Raw genomic sequence first — 24,745 nt, 5'->3', positions numbered from 1 at the left:
TACAGAAAAATTTTGGAAGATGAAATTCAATTTTTAGGGCAGTGTGAATATATATGTGACAGTTTTTTAAAAGCTATAAGGGGCTTGATATTCGGGTTTGTTGTAGTAAACTGTCGTAGCTGAAAGACTAAAACCTTAATAGAAGCAAATTTAATCAGGATGTGTATTTTTTATTTCCTATATGTACATTTTTAAATTTTAATAATATTTATTTTTGAGAGAGAGAGGGAGACACAGAATGTGAAGCAGGCTCTGAGCTGTCAGCACCAAGCCCGACACCAAGCTCAAACTCGTGAGCTGCGAGATCATGACCTGCACTGAAGTCAGACACTTAACCGACTGAGTCACCCAGGCGCCCCTATATTTCCTATATTTTTATGTGTGGAATTATTAAGGCCAAATCAATCTACTTAACTGTCTTGCATTTTTAAAATATACACACACATATAGGCAGACAGACATAGATCTGGCACATGTTCTAAGTATATAGATATATTTGAGAGCATGTTAAAACATTTTTATAAAACTATCACATCCAAGTAGACGTATTAGATCCCCATTTTGGTTTGACAAAGGGAAGGAGGGAGGGGTGGAGAGCAGAATTGTTTAATCAACATTGAGTATAAGAGTAAACTGAAGGTAAGCCTACTGCCTTTTAAATTGATCTTCAATGATTAAAAATTGGTTTTTAAAAGATGAAGTTACCACTTTCTTAGATTGAACATTATTACTGATATTCCTGAAATGGGTAACAGTATTAGATATGTAGATACTAAAATAAATCACAGTGACATATCCCAGTTTAAAATAAATCGTGTTTTAGAATTGGTCAGTTATGTTTTAAATGATTAGCATTTGGCACTGTGCATGTCTATGTTGTTTTACAATAGAGTTAACGTTTTTGAAATAGAACATGGTTATATTTTTTGTTTTCAGCTGTTTGTATGTGATGGATTATATGATAACAAAATAGAAATTTATAAGATTAATTAGCTAAAGAGAAGTCATCAGTAAAAAGAATCAAAGCTTAACTATTAAGTGGTCCTTATAGAATCTCTTTACTGAAAGAATGCTTTATAATTTTTAGATTCAGCGAAATTTGACAGTAATGAAGAAGATTCTGCCTCTGTCTTTTCACCATCATTTGGTCTGAAACAAACAGATAAAGTTCCAGGTAAAACAGTAGCTGCTAAAAAGGGTACGTACTTATATTTGATGTGGTTAAGCATTGCACAAACTATATATAGTTGGTATATATAATTTAAAACTAGTTGCACATGGATGTCAGTAGAAAATAGTATAAATGCATATAGAGAGAATCCTTCTTGTGGTGTTTTTTTTTAATGTTTTGTTTATTTTTGAGAGAGACAGCATGAGCAGGGGAGGGAGAGTCAGAGAAGAAGACAGAGAATCTGAAGACAGGCTCCAGGCTCTGAGCTGTTAGCACTGAGCCTGATCTGGTGCTCGAACCCACGAACTATGAGATCATGACCTGAGCCGAAGTTGTACGCTTTACTGAGCCACCCAGGCACCCAAATCCCTCTTGTTTTCTAACTGTATGAAGTAATTCTTAAAATGTGTATATGACCTTATTATATACAACTATTGTACTTACAAAATAATCCCATGTATTGATATATCTAAAGATAGCTTTTTAGGTAAGGCCTCCTATAGTTGTTAGGTTGTGAAATAGATTAAAGTTTTGTCTTGCTGGTAGCCTGATTGTGTTATCTGTGTAGGTCAATGTCCTCACACCCCATTTGGAATTATTGGCTCAGTTCAGTTGGGGTCATCTTCTTCGATCTGAGTCATATAGCTTCTTTCTTTTCCATAGCCTTAGAATTATGGAGAATCTAAGTTGATTTGACATATGACTCTGTTATTAGTGCTAAGGTGTAGGCTCTTGGTGTTTTTGAAGGAGGCCACCATTAGTGCTTTGTGTTTAAAAGATAAGTGCTCCTTACACAGCAAGTAAATAAACATACAGTGTGGACCATCTTTTCAGTGCCTTAAAAATGTAAAACAGATAACCATTTTAGACGAAGCAGGACAACAACAAAAGTCCCTACTACTTTTGAGTGCGCTAGGACCACGGTAAGACATTGGTGGACTACCGGAGCTTCTCTGGCCAACACATTGGTTTATATCAGCCACTGCCTGTATTTCTTTGCCTCAGGATTTTTTGTTACTATGTTGGAATATTAATATTTCCCCACCCCAGCCACTCTTTATCAGTAATTGAGGAAAGCTGGTTTGCAAATATGTTAGTGCTCTTGCCTCTCAGGTTAGCTAACTCTGAGATGTATGATTTACAGTGGCTCAGGGATAAACCCTCAGAGTGATGATAGGCTTGACACCTTAGGCATTACCGGCTGCTGTCTCTTCACGGCCTCGTTTTTGTGCACCTCCCAAATAAGTACTTGTGCTGGAGTCTCTGTTTTGGGGTCAGGTGGGATCTGCTTCAGGGGAGCTCAAACTGAGACAGGCCTTAGAGGTTTTTGTTTGTTTGTGTTTTGGCATCCTTTTTAAATTGTCTTCATGTGAGCACTTTATAACCACCCTGAGAACTTGGGAGCCATGTCACTTGTTTGACCATACCAACCTGTTTCCTTCATCAAGCCGTTCCCTCCTATTAAACCAACCCAAGGAGTTGGTGTTGAGTATTAACTAAATGGCTAGTGTACCACACCAGCTGTCCTAGCTGGGTGTTTCCCCGTTGAACTAGCCTGTGTCAGTTGAAGGGGTGATGCCTGTGTGAAACAGTTGAAGCCCTCAGTCTTTCTGTAGCCTCCTTCCAAAAACATAATTCCCACGAAATACCATTTCAAGGAGAGGATGTATCCTCTGTGAGGTCATCTGTGTTAATTCCAAATTACATATTATTATTATATAAGTTAAGTTCTGTAGCTCCAGTAGTTGACCTCAGAAAAGCAGTTCACGCTACTCAGATATTGGACTTACATTTGCCTGGTAGGGTTTTAATTGCCACCTACCAGGCAAGCCTGGGAACTCTAAGGAAGAAAACAGGGTGGTTCCTAGAACACACTGCTCTGTCGAGCCTACACTCATGCGAGGAGCTGCCTGCCCTGTGGCTCTTGCGGTGGACTCAGGCATACAAACTCAGGGAGAAGCCACAAAGTCTGTGGTTGCCACTGCCAGGAGTGGGGCCTCTCTTGCTGTTCGTAGGCGGGGCCTTTACCCTAACAAGGTCGGGCCTGGGAATACACTTTCCATGTAATTAGCCTCTTCTGTTTTTGTTTCTTAATTTTTACTAATCATCCAAGTAAAGTCTGATCTATCAGGTTTCACACAGAATGTAAATGAAGCTGAGAAACACTCTATTTTAAAAACAAAATGCATAAAACAAAGGCCTTTGGGTCTGTTGTCTTACCTGGAATTTTCATCTTTCTACATAAAAGTGCCATGTTTGGATTTCAGCTTTTGAATTGAAGTGAATCAGCTTCTATTCATAGTATTTGGGGGGTCTTGTAAAAATGTTTTTCTTCCTCTAAAACATTTTAGAAGTAGAACATAGCAGGTGGTTATACTTGAGTTGTAATTAATGTCAACTATGTTACTTTTCAGTCATGACTATGGTATATTTTTTTACTACTTTTTAAAAGTTATTGCTTAATTCACATTAATGCTCTTTGTTTAAAATAATCTCTTATGAAACAGCAAAAGGCAAATTATTCATAATTAAATGAAAAGCATGGTGTCATCCATGAGAAATTGCTTGGCTTTATAGTGGCACCAAGTGAAGAGAAACCATTTTGTTCTATAAGGCTACTCCATTTCATATCAGCAGTGAGAAATTCCACTGTTATAGGATTCACTTGAGCAAGGTTTTTTGGTAAGTATATTACTGATTTCGGAAATGGAAATTTGCTTAATAGGAAAACCATCTTCAGATACAACTGCTAAGCCCAAGAGAACCCCTAAACAGAAGAAAGTAGAGACTATAAACTCTGACTCAGATTCAGAATTTGGCATTCCAAAGAAGACTACACCCCCAAAAGGTGAGGATTATGTTTAACTCTCTAATGTATGCCATGCGGAAAATAGTCTCTTCTCACTGAACTTAGAAAGACTGTGTACTCTTTTTTTTTAAATTGCTTTACTACTCGATAAGCAATATGTCTAAGAATCAGTGCTGAATTAGAGTCCAAAGGAAGTCTAGTACTTTGTTTTATAAATCATGGAATTGAGACTCAGAAGTCAAGTAAGCAACTTGCATACTTAAGAATGGTCCAGAGACCCCCTGCCACAGACTCACCGGAAGTAGTTAATAAAAAGGCAGCTGAGGACTCCTTGCCGAGTAGAGACGGACATTCATAGGAGCTGGGACTTTTACGCCAGGACTTTTGCTCACCTAGGAAGTGGAATCCCTGTACTCAGGGACCTGAAAGGGCACCAGTTCTTCATCCTGGAGCCCGGCTTTCCTTCCTGAATCTAGAAAAGTCCTCAAAGGTGCTTTTTAACAAATATGTATGAAACATAATTTTTTCTAAGGGTAGCTGCTCAAGCTTTTCTCCAGCTGACAGATTTACCGTCACTGTATTTATTTCTTCAAGTGGCGGTTATGATAAGGAGAATCAGACCTACACAGAAACAAGGGAGAACAGGGGCCAAAAAGAACCCGTGACTAAGGACCTGAGTACTTACGTTATGCCTGATTTGAAACTTCTACAGATTCAGAAGTGCCATTTCATTGATTCATTTGATAAAATAGGATGTCCCGAGATCGTTTAGGCTATCTTTACTAGAACAGTTTGGTTAGTCACAGCTCTTAAAGAACTGTTAAAATTTAGAATGGCAACTGAGTTCCATTTTCTCTTTCACGGGCATCATTGTAGGACGTAGAATATTTTGTCACCCTTTACATTTTACCTTTCCGCCTTTCTCCTCCAATGCGAACAGGTTGATAGGAAACAAGTGGCTGCAGGGGTGCTTTTAAGTTGGAGAAGGAATATGGATTGGATAGGTTACTTATGATTAGTACTGGGGGTTTATTCTAAGACTGTGCTACCTGAAATGGGATCTGCAATTGGTTGTTCCCAGTGTATGATAAGTAAAATTTGGAGTACACATGTAAACATAATTTGTGCTAATAATATGCATTACTTTTCTAGTAATTCATATTGTATTTTTAAAGGTACTAGTCTGACAAATTAAAACTTTTTTCATCACATACGAGTTAAAAAGCACTCTTCTAAGACATTTTCTTTTTAGGCACAAAGACCACATGTGCAAAATGCAAATGTTTTCTCTTGTGTATCAGGGGCTTGGTCATTAAAATTTGTCACCAGGACCTTCCAACAAGTATTTGTGAAATTCCCTCTAGTTAACATCAATCCCAGAAATGAAAGGACGCTGCCAAATAGTTGCTACGTCATGTATATTTAGAGACCAGGATTGCAGTACTGATCGGGGCATGCCAAAGAAGTGAAGTATAGTGTGGTGGCAATTACCTTTTTATACTGTACTTAACCTTGGGAGAAACCCCCCCTTGTATCATTTTAAGGTAAAGGCCGAGGAGCAAAGAAAAGGAAAGCATCTGGCTCTGAAAATGAAGGTGATTATAACCCTGGCAGGAAAACCTCCAAACCACCAAGCAAGGTAATCAGCAGCATCTTCTTAATGCATTGTTTTACGATGATCTAGAACTGGCTTAGTTGGCTTATTACTACAAGGTCTTCTAACAGCTTTACACCTGGTCCTTCTTAGGCATAGGGGGCTTATATATGGGTAAAGAATTATTCAAGTATAAAATGCATCCAGTCAGGACTATTTCTTGGATAAAATGTGGCATAAATTAGCCTACTTAATTAAAAGTATTCTACTTCATCCAATGAGCTGTAGAAGTTATAGGCTATGTGTCTGAAATAATTATTTTTCAGACCAAAGGCAATTTCTTTTTAACTTGGATTTATTTGACCAGGTTTTGACTTTAAGTTGAATTCATTTGACGATGGCTAATTTTCACAGTCGTCTAACCTTTCTCCAGCAGCACACAATCTTTTTTATGGGTAAAAGAAAACCATCAAATGTCCCTGTTTTTTTCTTCTTGCTCTTCCTATTACAACTTAAAAACACAAGCATGGAGGATTTTAACTTTATGCTGCTCTCACCTTGACCTTTTTCCATCCAGTATTCCATGCCTCTGGTCTGTCGTGGTGACTCCTCTCTGCATTTTTATAATAAACATAGTGTGTACTTCAGGAAAGGAAAACAAAACTTACGCACAAAATGAATTGATAGGTACTTACAAATAAGTAAATTGTACTGATCTGGATACTGTGCATATTTGCTTGGTAATCTAGAAATTGAGAGAATCAAGGCGGCAGATTGTTATACTTCATTTTTATAAAGGGAAAAAAGGATTAGGTAACTGATCTTCCACTTAATGAGGCTTCTAAATTCAGAATTATAATGCTGACTTATTTGTAATACTTCTCAAATGTAAGTGAAGTAGAAGGAATAATTAATTCTTTAACACTAGTCTTTTTTTTTTTTTAAACCATGTCTAGAAACTGAAGAAAACCTCTTTTGATCAGGATTCAGATGTGGACATCTTCCCGTCAGACTTCACTTCTGAAGCACCTTCTCTGCCCCGGAGCGGTCGGGCTAGGAAAGAAGTGAAATATTTTGCAGAGTCCGATGACGAAGAAGATGTTGATTTTGCAATGTTTAATTAAGTGCGCAAAGAGCACAGAAACATTTTCCAACAGATAAATTGTGTTGTCCTTTTGTCTTTTCTGTCTCAGACTTTTGTACATCTGGCTTATTTTAATGTGATGATGTAATTGATGGTTTTTTATTATTGTGGTAGGCCTTTTAACATTTTGTTCTTACACATACGGTTTTATGCTCTTTTTTACTCATTGAAATGTCATGTACTGTCCGATTGGCTTGTAGAGTTGTTATAGACGGCCGTGCATTAGCACAGATTTTAATTGTCATGGTTGCAGACTACAGACCTGCTTTTTGAAATGAAATTTAAACATTAAAAATGGAACTGTGCCCTCCGTGTCTTTACTAAAGATGGACGTGTAGTAAAAGCTCCCACTCTTTAAAATAAATATATTTTATTCTTTGCCAGGAGACTCCATGGAAAAAGGTAAACAGTATATGAACATAGAAAGCATCGTTAAACAATCTCAATGTACAAACAGAGCCAGTGAAAGTACATCACAGACTTGCTAATATATCAAAAAAAAAATTCCACTAGTGCTTAAATGAGAACTAAGAAACTGACACTTGTATCTGTTAACCACTCTACCACAGCTTTCACTCTGCTTCATAGTGATTGGACAAGGTCAAAGGATGCAGATTCTCTGTCCATGCCTTTGGGAGTTCATATTTATTAGCCCCTGGGCAACGAGGAGGTTGGGGGAGACCCCTGACTGCCAGGCCTCGAGGAGGAAGGACCCTGGAGTTGCTTGGTGGTGGTGGTAGACCAGCCTGCTGATTAGCCCAGGACATTTCCCTAATGGCTTGTGAGTAGGTAAACAAAATCTTATTAACACTGAAAAGTGTCTGTGCCTTGGAGGCTACCATCACTGTAAAAATACATCTTTAAAAACAATCGTGTAGTTATGTCATTAAGATAAACCACTGTGAAAGTGACTAACAATTGAACAAATGACATTGGATTAACTGAACTGGCAGTTACACTGATAGAGAATTCTCTGCTGCTAGTGCAGTGAATTTGTTGTATCTTTTTACTGGGCAACATGAAATAGAAGACGCAGTTTGAGAGCGTCAAAAAGAGCAAGGACAAGCTTCCGTACTAACTAAATTAGAATTCTCTCTAGCTTTATCTTGTCATACTGTACAACAGTCCCCTTTCCTTACCTTGATGTCCTGATGACTCTGTGAAAGCAAGAGTTATTATTTTTTTTTTTTGAGCCTTTCTTAGCTGGACGCGTACAGTAAGTAGTCTGTTTCACAACCTGGGTGTCTTGGTTATTTTGAGTATGCAAGGCAAGAGGAAAGCACCAAACATACAGTATAGAAAGAACAGAGCCGTACTCCTGTATGTACAAAGTCTTCAGAAACTTAACCGGGGTAACTCATTTCGACTGGGTCTTTGCCATGCAATCTTGAGTGTTCAAAAGGAAAATAGAAGCTTTTAACTAGTTTCTGGTTGCACGAAATGGCTGATGTTTAGAATTTAAAAAGTCTGTATTTCTAGGTAAGTTAGACAGTGAGGAGTAAATATTGATACATATGAAAACTTCTTGGTCCTTCTTGAGTTTTAATATATTTTCAGTCCAAAAACTAAGCAGCAGTAAAAATGTTTCTTTCCTGCGGTTTAAATCCCGGAACTGAAGGTACTGGGGAATGTCGGAAGTAGCTGGAAAGCGTCTCATTGCACCAGTGGGGACTGACTGACGCCGCTGTTTTCCACTGAGCTGGGCGAGATGCTGGGACTGTGCTCCGTGGGGTTCCCGCTCGAACTGGGGGTCAAGGGTTCATGTCCTTCAGAATTCTCCAGCATTTCCTGAATGAGAGGTGGCATTGATCCAGGAATTTCCATTTTCAAGGTAATTACACGTTCTGCACCTTTTAAAGAGAGAGAATAGAAATCTCATAGAGATAAGGAGCTAAACTGAAGAACTCGGGATTGACTTTCACGGGGGTGAAAACCGTGCTGCCAGTGCCTCCCAGAGGCTACCCTAATTCTACAACGCTCAAATACTTGAACTTCATCCACAGAAAAACAACACAGTTGCGGCGACTTGTTTGCATTCGGTGGTTCCATGCCTGAGTCAGTTGCAGGGCACAGTACCTATATATATTTACTTAACATAATTTGCACAGAGAAGTTCTTGGTAAAAGACCAGAAAGACTGTTATCTCCAAACAAGACCGTTTTAAGGGATACCAGTTACCCGCAAATGAGGGAAGAGAACGTAACAAGTGTGTTGGTCAGCTTGATGCAGCGCTGCGCTGTCGGGTACAGCAGGCACTAGCCCCGTGCGACGATTTACATCTAAATTTGCTAAATTACAATTAGGAAAAACAGTGCCTCAATCGCATTAGCCACTTTTTAAGTGCTCGAGAGCCACATGTGGCTGGTGGCCACTTGTATTGGACAATGCAGATCATAGAGTATTTCCATAATCACAGTAAATTTTATTAGCACGGGTCTAGCTAGATCTAGAGAATGACAGTATTAAGTTAAACAGCCTCATTGTTTTTAAAATCAAAGGCCTCATCATTATAATGGCCAAGCACTGGTATCTGCTGTTTGCAGACCCTGAACCCCACGCTAGGGATGAGCTCAGGAGCGGCTCATTGAGGAAACCTTGGAAGTAGCTCAAGAATCGAGACGCCCTGTCCTACAAGTTCACTGTGTTTTAAGCACTTTGTGAAAGACAGAGTTTGCTCCTTGGCTCAGCAAGGTCCTCAGGGACAGAGTACGCTCCTGGGGAAGGAGGACCACGGCGGGCTCGGAACCTGGGATGCTGCCGAGTTTTCTCTCTGCACAGAAAAACCGACGCTAACACTCCACTGTGACCATGGCTCTCGGCACGTCTGTAATTTCTCGAGTGGCCACACAAACGGACCCTCACTGGGCAAAGACTATTTCTACCTCTCAGAGTTCCGTTGCTAAGTGTGCAGAAGGAAATCTGCCTGTCCACGAGAGAGCCACGGCAACCTTGACGGAGAGAGAAACTTCCCAATAACAACTGCCCTAAGTACCGGTTCATTTCCCTGAAGTTTGGGTGGTCAGGAAAACCCAGAGTCAAGTTTCTGTCAACCAGAGCACGTGGGCAAAGGGATGAAATTGAAAAGCGTATCATACAGTACATTCCCCTGAAAAGAGGTTTTCTGTTCACTTAGTGATCCGAGTTAGAAACTCACGCTATTGAGATCATTGAATAGCATAAGCTTTGAGGGTTTTTTTTAAAGGGTGAATACTGAATTCCTTTTAATTTCCTTAAGAAATTAATTCCAGAACAACACCAAAAAGGCAGCTATTATCAAACATCCCGAATGAAAACACCAGTTCAGAAACAAGTCAGGACCTCTTCGTGAACACGACGGAGACTCGAAGGGCCTACCTTTCGCACTGATGCTGCGGAGATCTGTGATTTTCATTAAGATCTTTGGAAACATGTGAGGCTTGCTGGGCCGTCTCTTTCGGATATAAATTTTTAGTGCTTCCAGCAGTGGTTCTTGTAGCTTATCTACTTTTGTTGGTTCCTCAAGGTCCTGGCGGTCTGGAGAACAGGAGTAAACGATAGAACAATTAGTATCAGGACAGAAAGAGTCACGCGCTTGCCAGGGGAGCATGTTTCCTTGGTCCTAGTATATTATGATTCTATTAATTTGATGACTCAATCACATACACAGGCTTGAAGGTACAGGGAATTCACTCCTTCAGGCGGCGATCCTTGAAAATGTCCCCCTCGCTGGTCAAAAGCACACTTTGATTCCTGGTTGCTTTTGGTCCAGGGAGAGAATTACTTCTCGTGACCAGGAGGTGTCACTACTGAACTGAATTCAAACAAGCCTTGAGCAGGACGGTTATAAAAGCAAGGTAAACAGGCCCTATAATTAAGCCGTTACTTGGTAACCACGTACGATTCAACCCCCTGTAAGCCAGCAGGGGTCAGTACGAAGAAGACGGCCACATTGTATCCTACTCCTTTAAGGCTTGGGCGGAGGGGCGGGAGGGGGCAACCCACCGAATTGTCGTCCAAGCCGCTAACTTAGCAGACAGCACACGCCTTGCATCATCATTAAAAGGCCCTTGGGCAGTTCATTTTACTACGGGCTGATCCTGCCTTTAAAATAATACCTGTGGCAACTGCAGAAATACTGGAATTTCGGAGCAACAGGATCCCAAATACCTTCACCTGAATTATAACAATATGGAAAAAGCCAACAAACCCCAAGCCTGCGTGCCTGGCTATTTATTCACATGCCTTTTTCCATGCAAAATAACTCCCAAAACGGAGATGGGAATTTCCCATAAATGGCAAGGGCACATTGCTGTTCATGGAAACTCATGAGGGTTTTCTAGGTAGTTGGTACCTCCACAGATTAAGCAGATGGCACTGAGAAGGCCTGTTTCTGTGTCATCCATTTCCAAAGGCAGGAGCTGGTTGGCAAAGGTGAACACAAGGTCAGTCAGAGGACCAAATCCAGCATTGTGCATCTGAGTTCGATTTAGGGTAAGGCCATCTGAAAAAGTCATGGTGTCTTGTTCTGGGGTATACCTGGTGCAAATTCTAAGAATCTGGAAGGAAAAAATAAAAGCACGTTTGATGGGTCATCGAAGCCGGCCTCTTCTTACACAGCATCAAGCAGACGGAGGCAGGAGATCTCCCAGGAGCACTTGCCTCACACGAGGCACACTGTCCCCCGCTGGGGTGTGTACTGTCTTCTGCAGCTCTTTCGTTAAAAGAACAGAAGTCAAAACAAGGGCCTACGTTATTTAGGGAACAATAAATAGGACAGAAGAAAATCTGAGAAATACTTGTGCTGAAAGTAATTCATTTGACTTGAATAAACATTTACTGAGTACCTACTTAGGTCCCAGGCACTGTGCCAGGTGCTGGGAATATGAACAAGATTTTTTTTTAAGAGTTTACAGTCTACAAAAAAACCCCAAAAAACTCCCCCAAAACAAACAAAACACAATAAAAACCCAAAGAAAAAAACAAAAGGCAACATCTACCATCGAGTACATGTCAAATGTTCTCATGCCCTACGTTCAGCCTTTCAAACAACTCAGCCAACGTCACACAATTAACCCGTGGCTGCAGCGGGCCCGAACCCAGGTTAGGCCCCCTCTTCCATGAGCCTCCGCTCACACGGCTCCACACACAAGTAGAGGACAGCGAGCAGGGGCGGGACTGGGAAGGCGCCTGGGCATTCGGACGCCCTCTGACACCGCCGGGAGGGAGTCCGGGGCGCGTGCGAACGGAAGAGGCAACGTTTTGACTAAGCTCAGAAACATGGCTGGGACTCCTAGGTAAGCAGCCTTGGTCACGAGGCCGCAGTCTCCCCATGCGACCTGGCATGGTCTTGACAGGGAAAACTGCTGGCCCCCTGGCACTCCTGCTAACAGGAAGTCGCCTGCTCTGCCACCGTAAACTCCAAAACACCCTTCTGTGTACAGTCAACCCTGACTGGTGTTCCTGCTGCCCTCCTGCGTTCCCGAACACTCGGCCGCCACGAGCCTATCACGCACCTACAACTGAGGGGCCTTTCTGCCAACCAGGTTTCCGGACTTGACTTTTCCATCTGAAAAAGTCTCAGAGCTTCATCAAGCACAGAGACCAACGTGTTCCATTTGCACAGGAGTGAATGACCCAGCAGGTTGAGGGAGCTGAGTTTTCTCCCAGATGTTGGTGCTCAGTTTGACTGGGTGTGGGCGCCATGCATGTCCACCTTAGTGTCAACCGAGAGGACAGATGGGACTCGAAGGGACTGCGATCTTCCTGGGATGCGGCCATGGGCAGGGGTGGGGGTAGGGTGGCTCTCGGACAAAGCCGCTGGACACACAGCCAGGAGCGAGTCCCTGAAATATGGCCCTCCCCACGCTCCACGTTCTCACCAAGACTCCTAAAGCAAGGACTAGGTCAAAGCTTCTCTCCTGCGGCAAAGTGCTGGGGGTCTGGGGCAAGGGCACTCCGTGCGGGAGACCTTCCTAAGTGACTGCAAAGGCCTCATGTCCATGGGACCACGGTTAGCCCGGGGGCAGGGCTGTCACACTGGAAGGGTCACGTGTTCTTGGGACTTTGCTCTGGTGTCCTCTGAACCTCCAGGAAGACTGGGCTAGGAGCCAGCCCTCCTCTCACACGCAGGACTCGGCAGGACGAGAGCCTGAGGATGGCCTGTGAAGTGAGGGCACGGAACAGCGTCGATTATAAGAGGTCTGACTCTTGGTTCGAACGTCTCCTGAGAGGACAAAGGTGAAGGACGGAACTCCCATCTCAGAATAGCTATTGTTTCATTCAGCGACTGCATGCCTGGTGCCATGCTGCTAACAGATTATTTAATTCCTCCATCAACCCAGGAGTTAGGATCCTATTTTACAGACAGGGCAACAAATGCAAACACACAGTCTGTCCTCGGTCACCTGACTACAAGATGGCGTGCTGGCTTCAGGCGATCAGTCTCCAGCACTCCACTGTCCCGTGCTCTTAACCTCTGCCTCACGGCCCTGTCGTTCCTCTCTTCAGGCCACCCCCACCGCCCAAGGGGAGAGGACATCCGGCCTAGCATTAATTTGGATATTAGCCTCATCTGTCTCCTTAGCGGGGTACCTTTGAGCAGTGTACTACCTGAACAGTTATCCATGGGGACCTACCTCGTATACAGGAGTGCACAGCATGTGGTCTGGAGACGGAAAATCGTACAAACTTTAGGCGAGAGGGGCACATCCTCAAACTTAATATTCCTAGGATGTGATCATGTGGCACAGCGAACTGGAAAGCATCTGAATGTGAGTGGTTACTAACAAGTGACAGATTCCTCTTTCTTGGACGGGTGGCCGTTTTTGCCTCTCAGCTGTTTGCCCAGGCACCTCTCTCAGCCATTTCCTCCGGGTCCCCGAATGGCTGACCTGCTGCACTTCATCTTGGTAGCTGATGGGCTATGAAGCTGTTCCCGGGATCAGAGCAGCAAAGGAACCAAGAGTTCCTTGTCATAAACCTCAGTTTCCCTGAAAGCTGCGGTGAGGGGAGTACGGTGGCCAAGATCGTCAGGGCGGACCCCCGGACCCCAGCCCCCAGCCCACGTTCCCTTCAGCCACCCGGAGGGCCACGAGGAAATGTGCCTGCATGGGGAGGCGTCACGCGATGGGCAAAGTCGCGGAGGCTCAGTGTTTATGGGCTCGAAATCTCCAGATGCTTTTCTAGTTTGGAATCAAGGTGGTACTAAAGAAGGCTGTGCAGCTGTCGCACGCTGGCAAGAAGCGAATGCTCTAGATCTGTCCCTGCAAGAATGAGAGGGACCAGCATTTGCTGGAAAGGACCAGAAGACCAAGATGGAGGCATCCGCACGCTGTCCGCAGCTCGCTTAGAAATCCAAGTCCGAAGGGTAGTGCCCAGATGTCTCTTTGGGTCTATTTTATTCTGAAGACGGTCGCTCCTCAAAAGTGCGAAAATGAAGTATAAAATTATGTTCTGTGGCCTGTCTCCCCAGAAAAGTTCAATCCAGAACCGAGCACTAATGGGCTGTCCGGGGAGGAAGGCACTCAGTCCGCGACAGGGGAACGATCAATGTCTTCTTTGATCGGGGAAGTCCCCACGGCCACCCTGCCCTGGCCAGGGCCACTCAAGGCTTCCCGCCGGGCCTGCCTCTGGACACAAACCGAGGAGTTTCAGTTTGTTAAAGGTAAATGTCAGTGGCAACGACCAATGGCTTCACCAGCATTAAAAAATGCCCTTTGTTTGAAACAAGGGTGTTTCATCCGGAAAGAGGAGCACACAGGTCCCACGGGATGGGTAAAATTAGCCCGGGTGAGGCTGACTCACCCATGGCAGGCCCTGGTGGGCAGCACAGGGCTCTGCAGAGGGGTAGACCCGGTGCTCCCCTGAGCAAGGAGGACCGCTTGCCTTCAGCAAGGACAGCAGACTATCGTTCCTCTGCCTTTTGGGTACCCCCTGGGAGTAGACTGAGGTTGGAGCTATGGGAAGATCTGAGCACTTGGGATCCCAGGGACACAGAAGGGGGGACCTGTCCCCTTCTCTCCTCATCCCTGTGACTACTCTGATCCAAGCCACCATCGCCTGTCCTCTGGTGATGGCCTCCGCTCCCGTTCCTACAGCCAGAGCACTCGGTTCAAAACGTTCACCAGAGGGGGCCTCGCCTTGCTAAGCTCCCTCTAATGGCTTGGAGGCGTTTTAGATTCAGGACATTTAAACTTCCCACAGCAGCATCTTGGCCTCTGTCTGTCCCTTGCCACCCCCCAACCCTTCCTACCCCCTGCTCCTCTTTCCATCGCCATATTGGCCTTTCTGAATCCCTAGCAACTCAGTGTCACAGCAAAGTGTATGCACTTGCTGTTCCCTCTGCCTCTGATGTCTTTCCCTTGATTTCTTTTTTTTTTAATGGGGCCAAGAAAGCCTTTATTGGGATCTGCGATTCCTGGGCGAGGTTCCATGACTCTGGGAGTGGGGTGTCAGGGAAGTCGCCTCCCTTGATCTTCATGATTCTTCCTAGTTAGAGCTCAGTTCAAATGTCCCCTCTTCAGAGAGCACAGTGAACACACTTCCTTAAACCCCATTACTTTCCATCACCCCATTTTTTTAAAATATAAAAATGGTTTTAAAACTGGGGTAGAGTCTGCACAGTGGTTTTAAAAATACGCCCACAAATTCTTTGCCACGACTCCTCTGCCCCCTTGAGTATGGGCCAGACGCACCCAGTGACTTGATGCTAACATAGAATCCACTAGAAGCAAGGGTGTGACTGGAGAGTATGTCCTAGGAGGCGAGGCACTGTGGACCCCTCCTTGATTGCTCTCTTGGCCCTCGTTTTGGGGAAAGCTGGTGGACGCGTCATGAGGACACTTGGGCAGCCCTATGGAAAGGTCCGCGCGGCAAGGAACTGAGCCCTCCTGGCAGTGACCGGCACCCGCCTGCCGGGGGCTGTAGGAGCCACCACGGCAGTCCATCCGGCCTGGCGCCTCCAGAGGACGAATCCCGGGTCGGTGTCTCACCTGCAACTTTATGAAAGACCCTGATCCAGAGGCACCGAGTGGAGTGCGTTCCTAACCCACAGGGACCCGTGAGACAATAACGCTCACTGTTTATCACTGCTAAGTTCTGGGGCAACTTGATACGCAGCGTACTGGCCTTGAGTGTGCACACAGCTCAAGCGTATGGCCGCACGTATTTCCCCGAAGGGTACCCCCGCCCAGATCAAGACTCAAACGCTTCCGACTCCTACAAGCTGCCTTGGCCCCTCCTGGTCCAGTCCCCTCCCCCAAATAACCATTTCTTGGACCTCGATTGATGCAGATTGGTTTTGTCTGTTCTTGAACTTTACATAAATGGAACCCTGCACTATATTCTCCCTTGTGGCTGGCCTTTACCTGGTCCGTATCCTATCTGACACTCGCCGGCCTAGCGCATGAGCCCCGGTGCTTTTTCCTTGCTGGGTAGTATTCCAGTCTGCCCCCTCCCCCTGCCTTCTTTGCTCCCCAGCACCGTCCCTCTCTGAGCTTGCTGACCCGGCCCTGGAGAAGATGCGCTCCTGGACCGAGGCTGCTCTGTAACTGACGTGCTCCCTGCTGTATCTTTCGCATCTAGGGCAGTGCCGTCCACACAGCAGGTGGCTAATGAATATCTGTTCAATTATTAACAAAGTGGACGCCCTCCCCAGAATCTCTCCCACCTCGTAACCCCCTGAGGGGGGCAGCCGGGCATTTCCGAGTTTCTAGGCAAAGGAGAAAAGCTCACATTGCTCACGCATCTCAGGCTGTGCACTAATTGTGTTTGGCACCGTGTGGGCAGATCCTGATCTGACTTGACTCCCCTCCGGTGCTTGTGGGAAGGCTGACGTGGTGACAATCACAACAGTCACACACACACAGCTTCGTGAGGCCGGCCGCCGCGGCGGTCCATAGCACCTCTGATGCTGAGCTCATTGGAACAAAACGTCCTCCCCAGTGAGACCTGCCACCAGCCTGCCTTTTCCGGTGGCGCCGCTGCTCCCAACACCAGCACGTGAGGAGTCACCATGGGGACGCACTACGAGAGGAATTAGATTGGATAAAATATTCCGGGCCACCGCCTATCCTCAAAACACTTGTTTTAACACGTAACCAATATGTAAAATCCTTAAGGAGGTGTTTTGCATCTTTAAATAGCAAGTGCTTGAAACTGAGTGTTGTGTTCCTAATTACAGGTCTGCAGCCACATTTCGGGCACTTGGCGGCCACAGGCGCACGGCTCCGGCTTGGGTGTGTGTACACGCATACGGCCTGCGGGTAAGGGGCTCGCGGTACAAATTAGTGGTCATCTAATGTAATGGGTGCTAAGTTAGAGGAGCACCTACTATGTGCTGCGTACTAGCTAAGGGTTTCCCACGCGCTAACCGAACCAATGATCCCAACAGCTCGACCAGGGAGGAGCTACGGGTCTACACCTTCCGCTGAGCAGGTAACGGAGGCTTGCAGAGGTGGCACGTCCGCCCCCGTTCATGCGGCTTCTACGTGGCAGGGCTGGGACTTGAACCCGGGGAGTCTGGCTGCAGCGCCCGCCTGTCGAACCACCACGCTGACTGCCTCGCGGGGACTTCCGGGGACGGACGCGGCGACGGCGCTGGACCCACGGGTGAGAAAGCAAGGTGTCGGAGAGACACGGGGCCTCACGGCGGTGGCACAGCGGGCGGAGGCGATGCGGAAGCCCGAGCCCGGGCTGTGGGCTCCAAGGCCAGAGCCTGTCCCCTTGGGCCCGGGCCTTGTCCCCGCAGCGGGGAGGACAGGTGCGCGTGGGAGTGGCCCTCCGTGGCTGTGCAGTCACAGTCCCCGGCCCCCAGGGGCCACAAGTCACGGTTTGAAGTCATGCAGGGCCATCCCTCCGGCATCACCAGAGCGAGGTGCTGCCGCCGCTGGCGTGGGGACATTTCCTCAGGGCGGGGAGGGCAGTGGGTGGCAGGGGCCCAGAAGGCCCCGTGTGACCCTCACGGGTGGAGGGGGGGTACCTCACTCTGGGGCTCACCCAGATGCCGCACGCGGAAGGTGCACAGATATTCTGGAACCCCACGTGTGATCTCGAGGTCACCTGTTGCCCATTCACTCACCGATCTTCAAGGAACGCCCCTGGGGTGCCTCAAAGTCAAGTGACCAATCCCGACGCAGCCCCTGCCCTCAACCAGCCGACTGCAGGCGGAGAAGACTCTGCAGAACACGTCTCGAATTACAGAGAGAGAGACCAGTGGGGAGCAGGTCGGAACTGGGGGGCTGGTCAGGAGAAACCCTTCTGAGGAGGGGGCATCTCAGCTGAGAGCAGGCGCTGGCCCAGGAGAAAGCGGGGGCCCCATCTAGAAAACAGGGGCCCTGGCTGGAGCCCCCGGGCCTCCACCTTCCACTTGAGCTAGGGCTGCTCATGGGCAAACTGGAGATGAGAACCAAAATCCCTTGGGGCGCGGTGAGGCTTAATAAACTGTGAGGGGACGGAGGCCTACAGTATTCCAGACCCTGTCCAGGCCCCTGTCTCATTCTCTCCCGTCCCTAACAGGAAGCTTCTGTTTTATCACCTTTGTTTCAGTGTGAGGACACGGAGGCTCAGAGACAGGGAGTGGTCTTCTCAAGGTCACACAGCGGATAAGCGGCCGCCCCAGATCCGGAACCCAGGCCGGCCGGCGGGCCCCACAGTCCACACCCATAACTACTACCATCAGCAGCTGGGGGGTGGGTGGCTGCGGGCCGTGTTGACACAGGCGGGAGCAGCCCAGGGCAGGTGGCAGGGCACCACAAGGGTGAGAACTCGCCTCCCCTCCCCACTATCAAGTCCCCCGGTTCGGCACACAGAAGACCACGTGTGTGACTTCGTCCCTCGACCAGGGTTCAGTCACACGGCACGAAGACACAGATGAAAGGTGGACAAAAGGGTGCGCACCAGTGGCGACTCCCAACGCCAGGGATGGACACGTACAGGCGGTCCTGGGCTCATGTCCCCCGTGGCCCAGGCCCTCCCGCACGGTCACCTCCTCCCCGCTCCTCCCCAGGGCCTTTCGGCCACTCTCCAGGCGCCCCTCACTTGCCCACGTCTCTGACTGGTGTCATTTACTGTTCCAATTCTTTCTATCCCTTCCTTCTGGTCTCTTCAAGGGTCATCTGCTTCCCTAACCTCGCTGTAGGAATCAGCCCCCGCCGCCTCGGTCGCGCTCCTGGCCTTGACCCTGCTCCTCTTCGCTGTGGCCCCGTCAGACCCTGCCTATTCACTGATTGTCTGGCTACCCCCGACACGAGGTCAGCTCCACGAGGGGAGGGGTTTTTATCTTTCCTGTTCACGGTGGCGTCATCAGAGCCTAGAACAGGGCCTGGCACACAGCAGGGCCTCAGTGAGCATCTGGAAAAGGGGAGAGAGGAAAGGAGGTCAGCAGGGAGGAGCAGGGGAGAGCAGCCGGAAGGCCCGACGGCCTCAAGGGCAGCTTTCTATGATTTTTAAGGTGAGAGCGACTTGATCCTAATGACCTGCAAGGAGGCAGTGTCAAGGGAAGAGAAGAAACAGGAAGGGAAGATAAAGGCGAGCAAGAAGGAATCCCGGAGCAAGAGCTCAGCTGAGGGGAGCACTCTGGAGCCTCCCCTTCGGGTCCCGAACACTAACTGAGCATGCCGCCACTCCTGGGCAAGAAAAGGGAGGTGAACTTCTGTCCACAAGGGTTTCGAAGATCTGGCCCGTCTTAGGAGAGACCTGTGGGCTCCTTGACCTCTGAGGGAAACCTGAGGACAGCCTGGTCGTGGTCTCCACGCCAGGGGGGCCCCCGCGGGCAGCCCTGCGTCAGACGCACACGCAGCCTGATGCGCGGTGGCTGCGCCTGCGCGGTGCTGGGCCACAGCCGCCCACCCTCGGGACAGCCGTGACTTTCCCTCCCAGGGGCTGACAGCAACTTCAGCCTGTCTGTCTGTCGGTCCTCCTGGTCCTTCTGTCTCACTCTTTCCATACATCAAAGAGAAGATTCCTCTAAATGGCTCAGCCGGCTGATTAAGATTCTCATCCAAAATATGCTCTTTGAAGTTGTGCATTTTTCAGGCTCTTGTGATTAACTGCCTTTGCTACAGATTCTTGGGAACGAATTCTTGTCTGGGGCCAAGTAAGTCCTCCTCCGGCTTCGGCTCATGTGACTGGAGGGCTCTGCCCTTCCCGGGGCCGAGCTGTCTCCCCCTGCGGCTGCGCTATGAGGGCTGAACTTGCCCCCAGAGGCTTATGACAGTTTGTCCCTGATTTCAACATCACCGAAGGAGGGCCTGCTACCTGTTCCACGTTTACATTCATGTCTATACCTGAGCGCAGGTCAGGAATTACTTTTACTTTAATTAACGCCTCATTAATTTGTATTGTTAGGTAAATGGAGGCTGGGAGAGATTGAATGACTTGACAAAGACGTAGAAATTAGTTCCTGGGGGCTTCTGGGTGGCTCAGTTGGTTAAATGTCCAACTCTTGCCTTGATCCAACTCAGGTCATGATCTCACAGTTTGTGAGTTCGAGCCCTGCATCGGGCTCTATGCTGACAGCTCAGAGCCTAGAGCCTGCTTCAGATTGTGTCTTCCTCTCTGCCCTTCCCCTGCTCATGCTCTGCCTCTCTCGAAAACAAATAAACCTTAAAAAAAAAAAAAAAAATGGCCCCTGTTCCACCTGTTTCCACCAAGGGGCCATGGGCTGATTCTTGGATCCAAGGGCAAACCAGAGGAGTGCTTAGGTTTCACTGTAAAGGGGGGATTTGGGAAGATGGCCACTGGAGGTTGTATAGGGATTTTAAGGAGGATCTAAGCACTGTGACCATTAAGCATTGGGTGTTCTAGAAACAAGATTTCCACCGGAGGGTCTCAAAGTATCCTCCTCCTTTGATCTTTCCCAAAATGCTAGGGCTGAAGGAACCACAGACTGTCACCACCCGGCAGCCAGACAGGAGGATTAAGAAACAAGGAAAGAACCACAGTCAGAGCGCACGCATCAGAAAGGCTCCAGGCCCTGGGGGGTAGCTGTGTGGTGCAGGGAGTCAGAATCCCGCCGCATACCGGTGCAGTCCTGACCTGCTGCATGGCACCTCACAGGCCTTTCAGCCACTGAGGCCTCGGGGACACCTCTCCCCACGTGCTGACAGCTCCGGTCTCCACTAATATCGTGGGGGTACCCTGAGGCTTAGGTGACATTCACCTTCGAGCTACACTTAAAGCACTTGTGAGGCAAGGATAAGAAAGCCCAGGCTCTGGTGTTAATGATTCCAGTAGCTCATTAGTAACCCTGTTACTGATTGGCTCAAGTGGCCTCTACTAATCTCCAGTGGTCTGGCTGGTTCCCTGCCCACCTAACACCACTGCCTGTTTATGCTCCTAATCCTCTCATGGCTTTGAAGGCGAATGACTGGGTCTTGGGTGTGGTTCCAGCAGGACCTGAATCAACCTAGGTGACTCACCCAAGTCTTCAGCTCCTTATCTGTAAAATGGGCTGAGTCACCATCCCCAGCCAGGCTCACGGAGTTGTGTGAGGCTCTAAGGAGCGAGGGGGGCGGGGGTTGCAGACTCTATCCCTCCAATGGGAGCTGCTTTCCGCCCAAGAAAACCGACCCAGCCAGAATCAATCACATCTTCCTTGACGCCCCCACCAGGAAGAGGGAGGGTACGTATCCAGCCAGGAGACCTGCACAGGACAAGGTGTGACAGTGTCCTTACCCTCTCTAGGGCCCTAGAAGCCACAGTGTGAGTGGGGCACCAGGGATTCGTTCCTTTTGCACAGATGGGGACACTGAAGCCTATGGAAGGAAGCGATTTTCCCACTGCCACTGACAGGTTTAAGGTCGGAGGGCAGAACTAGGGCGCTATGTGCCACCTCAAGTCACTATGGCTTGGAGAAGTCTGACGGCCTTTGGCAGATCTACAGGACTGGCCCACAGAAAGGGCTTTGGGGGGCGAGCAAGCCTGTGACCGAGCCTGACTGGGTTCTTCCCTGGGATCATGCAGTGGGAGCTCCTACACCAGGGTCGAGAAGGTAGGAGGTCCTGCCCAACTCCGGGGGGGTCCCTGAGCCTTCGGCAGTGGACCCGAGATTCAGGCAGGGAGGCTGGGGCTCAGAGTGCGTGGGAGGAGGGGCTGGGGCACCAAAGCCTCTGGAGGTCTTCAAAGCATCGCGCCCCCCCCCCCCCCCCCCGCCTACGAGTTCAGAAGGGCACGTACCAGAATGTCCAGGCAGGCGGCCTTCAACAGGGTGATCTGGTCTGCGATGGTCAAGCCGGTGAAGCCTGGCAGACGTTTCGCAAACTCCACAATCTTAATAATGCACTTGGTGGCCAGTTCACTAAATTTGTCCCAGAGGCCCAGGTCCAGTCGGACTCGATGGTCAGCACTGGAATTCTATGCCAGAAGGAAAAAAAAAACCATCAGGGGGAGTTTCTGGAAGGCTCAACAGAAGGCAAGGAACCCAGCCCACTTCTGATTAATGCGCTCATCCCTCGGTCTTGACCAGGCGGCTTCCTGCTGGGGTGGCTGAGAGTTTAGCTTGGATTCTTTTCCAAATGCTCAACATCGTGTCCTTGAACCCCTGGATCATCAAGTAACAGATACACGTGTGAAGGAATCAGTGAAGGGAATTAGGAAGAAGGTAATAAGTGAAGGAATGACAATAAAGATTCACCATTTTAGAGCCCTGATGCATCAAGGGCTCAAGGCGTTGCCCAGAGGCCATCGGCCGCGGACCCACACACCGCCGCCTGGGACACACTCACTCCACGAGCAGAGAGAACCTCCACACTGCACCACAGGAAACGCACGCGGCAGAGGAATGCGCTAAACTGCACCATATGGGAGGCATGTGTCCCCCCCCAGGATGCTAGAGACCCCACCACACCAGTGAATGGGCTTCTCCAACAAATACATTGCAAGCGGATGAAAGGAAATGGGAAGAGAAACCTGCAGACTAAAAGCGACTCAACCTAGATGCGGATGACCCGGTGAACAGGTCAATTGTGGCCACCACTCCGGCCAACGGGGACAGCAAAGGGAGCACCGCACGGCCTGCAGCACGGACGAGCCTCAGATGGCACCAGGCAGGAGAGGACGGCAGACACAGGAGCCTACACACAGAAGGGGTCCACCTGTAGGACGTTCTGAAAACAGCACCGCTCAGTGGGAGAGAGCAGATCAGAGTGTCCAGGGACTAGGAGGGGACAGAGGGGACCAGAAAAAAAAATTAGGAGGCTTCTCAATTACAACGTATGGACCTTAGCTGGCTTCTGATTCAAATAAGCTAAAAACACTGACCCACATCACAGGGGTGGGAATGTGAGGCGTCAATCACCGAGAAACGCTACTTGGAGCGGCTACGTTTATGTAATGAAAACATCGGTGCTATGCTTTTGTTGGGGGTGGTTCCCACCCTTGAGAACATTAACATATTCACCGGCCAAATGCCTTGCTTGGAACTGACTTCCAGGAATAACCGGGGAGACCGCGTGAGGGGGGCTGGAAGATGCAACCGCATCGGCTAAGGGGGCGATCACGGCCTTCATTACTCTAGAGTCTCTACTTGCGCGTTGCATCTGCAGGTTTTCATAACAAAGATGAGAGATAAGAAAGGGATGGTGTGAATGAAAACAACACAGCGGAGCACAGACCTCAGGGCTGGGATGGCCGCAGGCACGCTTCCCTGGGGCGCCCGGGGCCCTACCGCCAGGCTGGGCTCCGGGACCTCGCAGGGCTAGGACACAGCCCCCCTGATGGGAGCCCCAGGAGGGCACAGCTGCTCCTCCACGGAGGGACCGTCCTTCCTACCCCCCAGCAGCTTCCATTCTGGACCCCGAGGTTCCTGGGGGAGCCGTGAAGAAATCAGGGGGAAGCTGTGCTCTCATTCTAGATGAGTAGATTTCAGTCCGGCTCCGGGCGCCTACTGGCCAGATTCCTCCATCTATCTCACTATTCCATTCATTCATGCATTTGCCTTCCTGTCTCGCTCCCACACTGTGTTCCACCCATTTCCGGATCCCCCTCCAGGCAGCCAGGGGCTAGAGTCTAACCGCTGAATACACCAGACAAGCTTCTGTCAGTGTGGGGTGCCAGGAGTGTTCAGGGGCTATCAGGTAGTGAAAGGCCTCCCTAAAACTGAAGCTAGATCAGAGGAAAGCTGAGTCAAGGCAACAGGGAGGAAGAGTGGTTCTGTCCTGAAGATACTGAGCTGCTGGATCAAGCCATACCTGATGCATTCCATTTAAAAAAAAATCTGCATTGATTTGAGTTTGGGTTCCTGTTGCCTATGACAGAACGGATGCTGATCCCTGTGCAGCTATAGCTAAGATAGTTTAGGTCAAAGAATTTCACATCCTTCATCCAGGGAACTGTCAAGAGGCAGAGAAGAGGTCCTGCCTGCACCCCTACCATCACCTCCTGCCTGGATCACTGCAACGGCCTTCTCTCTGGCTTCTCTCAGTCCACTCCGGCTGCCTTATAGTCTATTCTTATCAAAGGGATGGAGGGGATCCCTTTAAAACAAAAATCAGAGCAGGTCACCATACGACTCCAAATCTCCATTGCTCTCTCACTTCATACCAAGAGCCAAAGTCATTTCGCTGGCCTGCAAGCCTCCCCTGCCCCGATCTGGTCCCCCGCTCTCCGACCTCCCATCCTCCCGTCCTCCCACTCTCCTTCAGCTCACTCCACCCAGCCTCACGGGTCTCTTGCTTTCCCTCAACAGGTGGGCATTCACCTGCTTCGGGGTCTTTGCACGGACTGTTCCAACCTCCTTGACTGCTGTTCCCTCAGTGACCCCCATGGTGCCCTCTCTCCTTCCTCCAAGTCTTTGATCAAATGTCACTCTCTTGAGCCCCCCCCAGCCCACTCCACTGAAACCCCCCCACCCGGCCCCCCAGCTGCTCGCCATCCTCCATAGCTCACAGTGCTTGTCTCCTGACACACTCCCGTTCACTTATTCACACAGGGTCTTCCTGTCTCACTTCTCACTGCTGTATCCTCAGTGTCTAGAACGCTGCCTGCCACACAGAGACACAGGCTCAAAAATAGGTGTGAAATAAGCCAACGAGGAATGAAGTTCCCCCAAGT

At 48.6% G+C, this 24,745-nt stretch overlaps 2 protein-coding genes across 3 annotated transcripts in view; one reads left to right on the top strand and one right to left on the bottom strand.

The window, feature by feature from the left end:
• Positions 1–7,023, top strand: part of TOP2B (DNA topoisomerase II beta) — a 55,307-nt gene extending 48,284 nt beyond the window's left edge. Inside the window, exons 33-36 of the mRNA XM_029938774.1 lie at positions 1,088–1,198; positions 3,897–4,019; positions 5,525–5,619; positions 6,531–7,023. Of these exons, the coding sequence (XP_029794634.1) occupies positions 1,088–1,198; positions 3,897–4,019; positions 5,525–5,619; positions 6,531–6,698 (497 nt within the window). The 3' untranslated portion in view covers positions 6,699–7,023. The remainder of the gene's footprint in view (positions 1–1,087; positions 1,199–3,896; positions 4,020–5,524; positions 5,620–6,530) is intronic.
• A 48-nt stretch (positions 7,024–7,071) lies between these two features.
• RARB (retinoic acid receptor beta) overlaps positions 7,072–24,745 on the bottom strand; it is a 163,130-nt gene continuing 145,456 nt past the window's right edge. Inside the window, exons 6-9 of one of the 2 annotated variants that reach the window (XM_029940362.1) lie at positions 21,872–22,048; positions 11,049–11,115; positions 10,073–10,231; positions 7,072–8,568 (exon numbers count right to left, since the gene is read on the bottom strand). In XM_029940362.1, the coding sequence (XP_029796222.1) occupies positions 8,372–8,568; positions 10,073–10,231; positions 11,049–11,115; positions 21,872–22,048 (600 nt within the window). In that variant the 3' untranslated portion in view covers positions 7,072–8,371. Of the gene's footprint in view, positions 8,569–10,072; positions 10,232–11,048; positions 11,254–21,871; positions 22,049–24,745 lie in introns of both variants that reach the window. The other variant, XM_029940361.1, reaches the window with a different exon arrangement.

The sequence above is a fragment of the Suricata suricatta genome, chromosome 5 (genome assembly GCF_006229205.1).
Source record: "Suricata suricatta isolate VVHF042 chromosome 5, meerkat_22Aug2017_6uvM2_HiC, whole genome shotgun sequence".
In the NCBI taxonomy this organism is placed as follows: Eukaryota; Metazoa; Chordata; class Mammalia; order Carnivora; family Herpestidae; genus Suricata; species Suricata suricatta.
The sequence above is the reverse complement of the archived record's forward strand: the minus strand, read 5'-3'. Positions and strand labels throughout refer to the sequence as shown.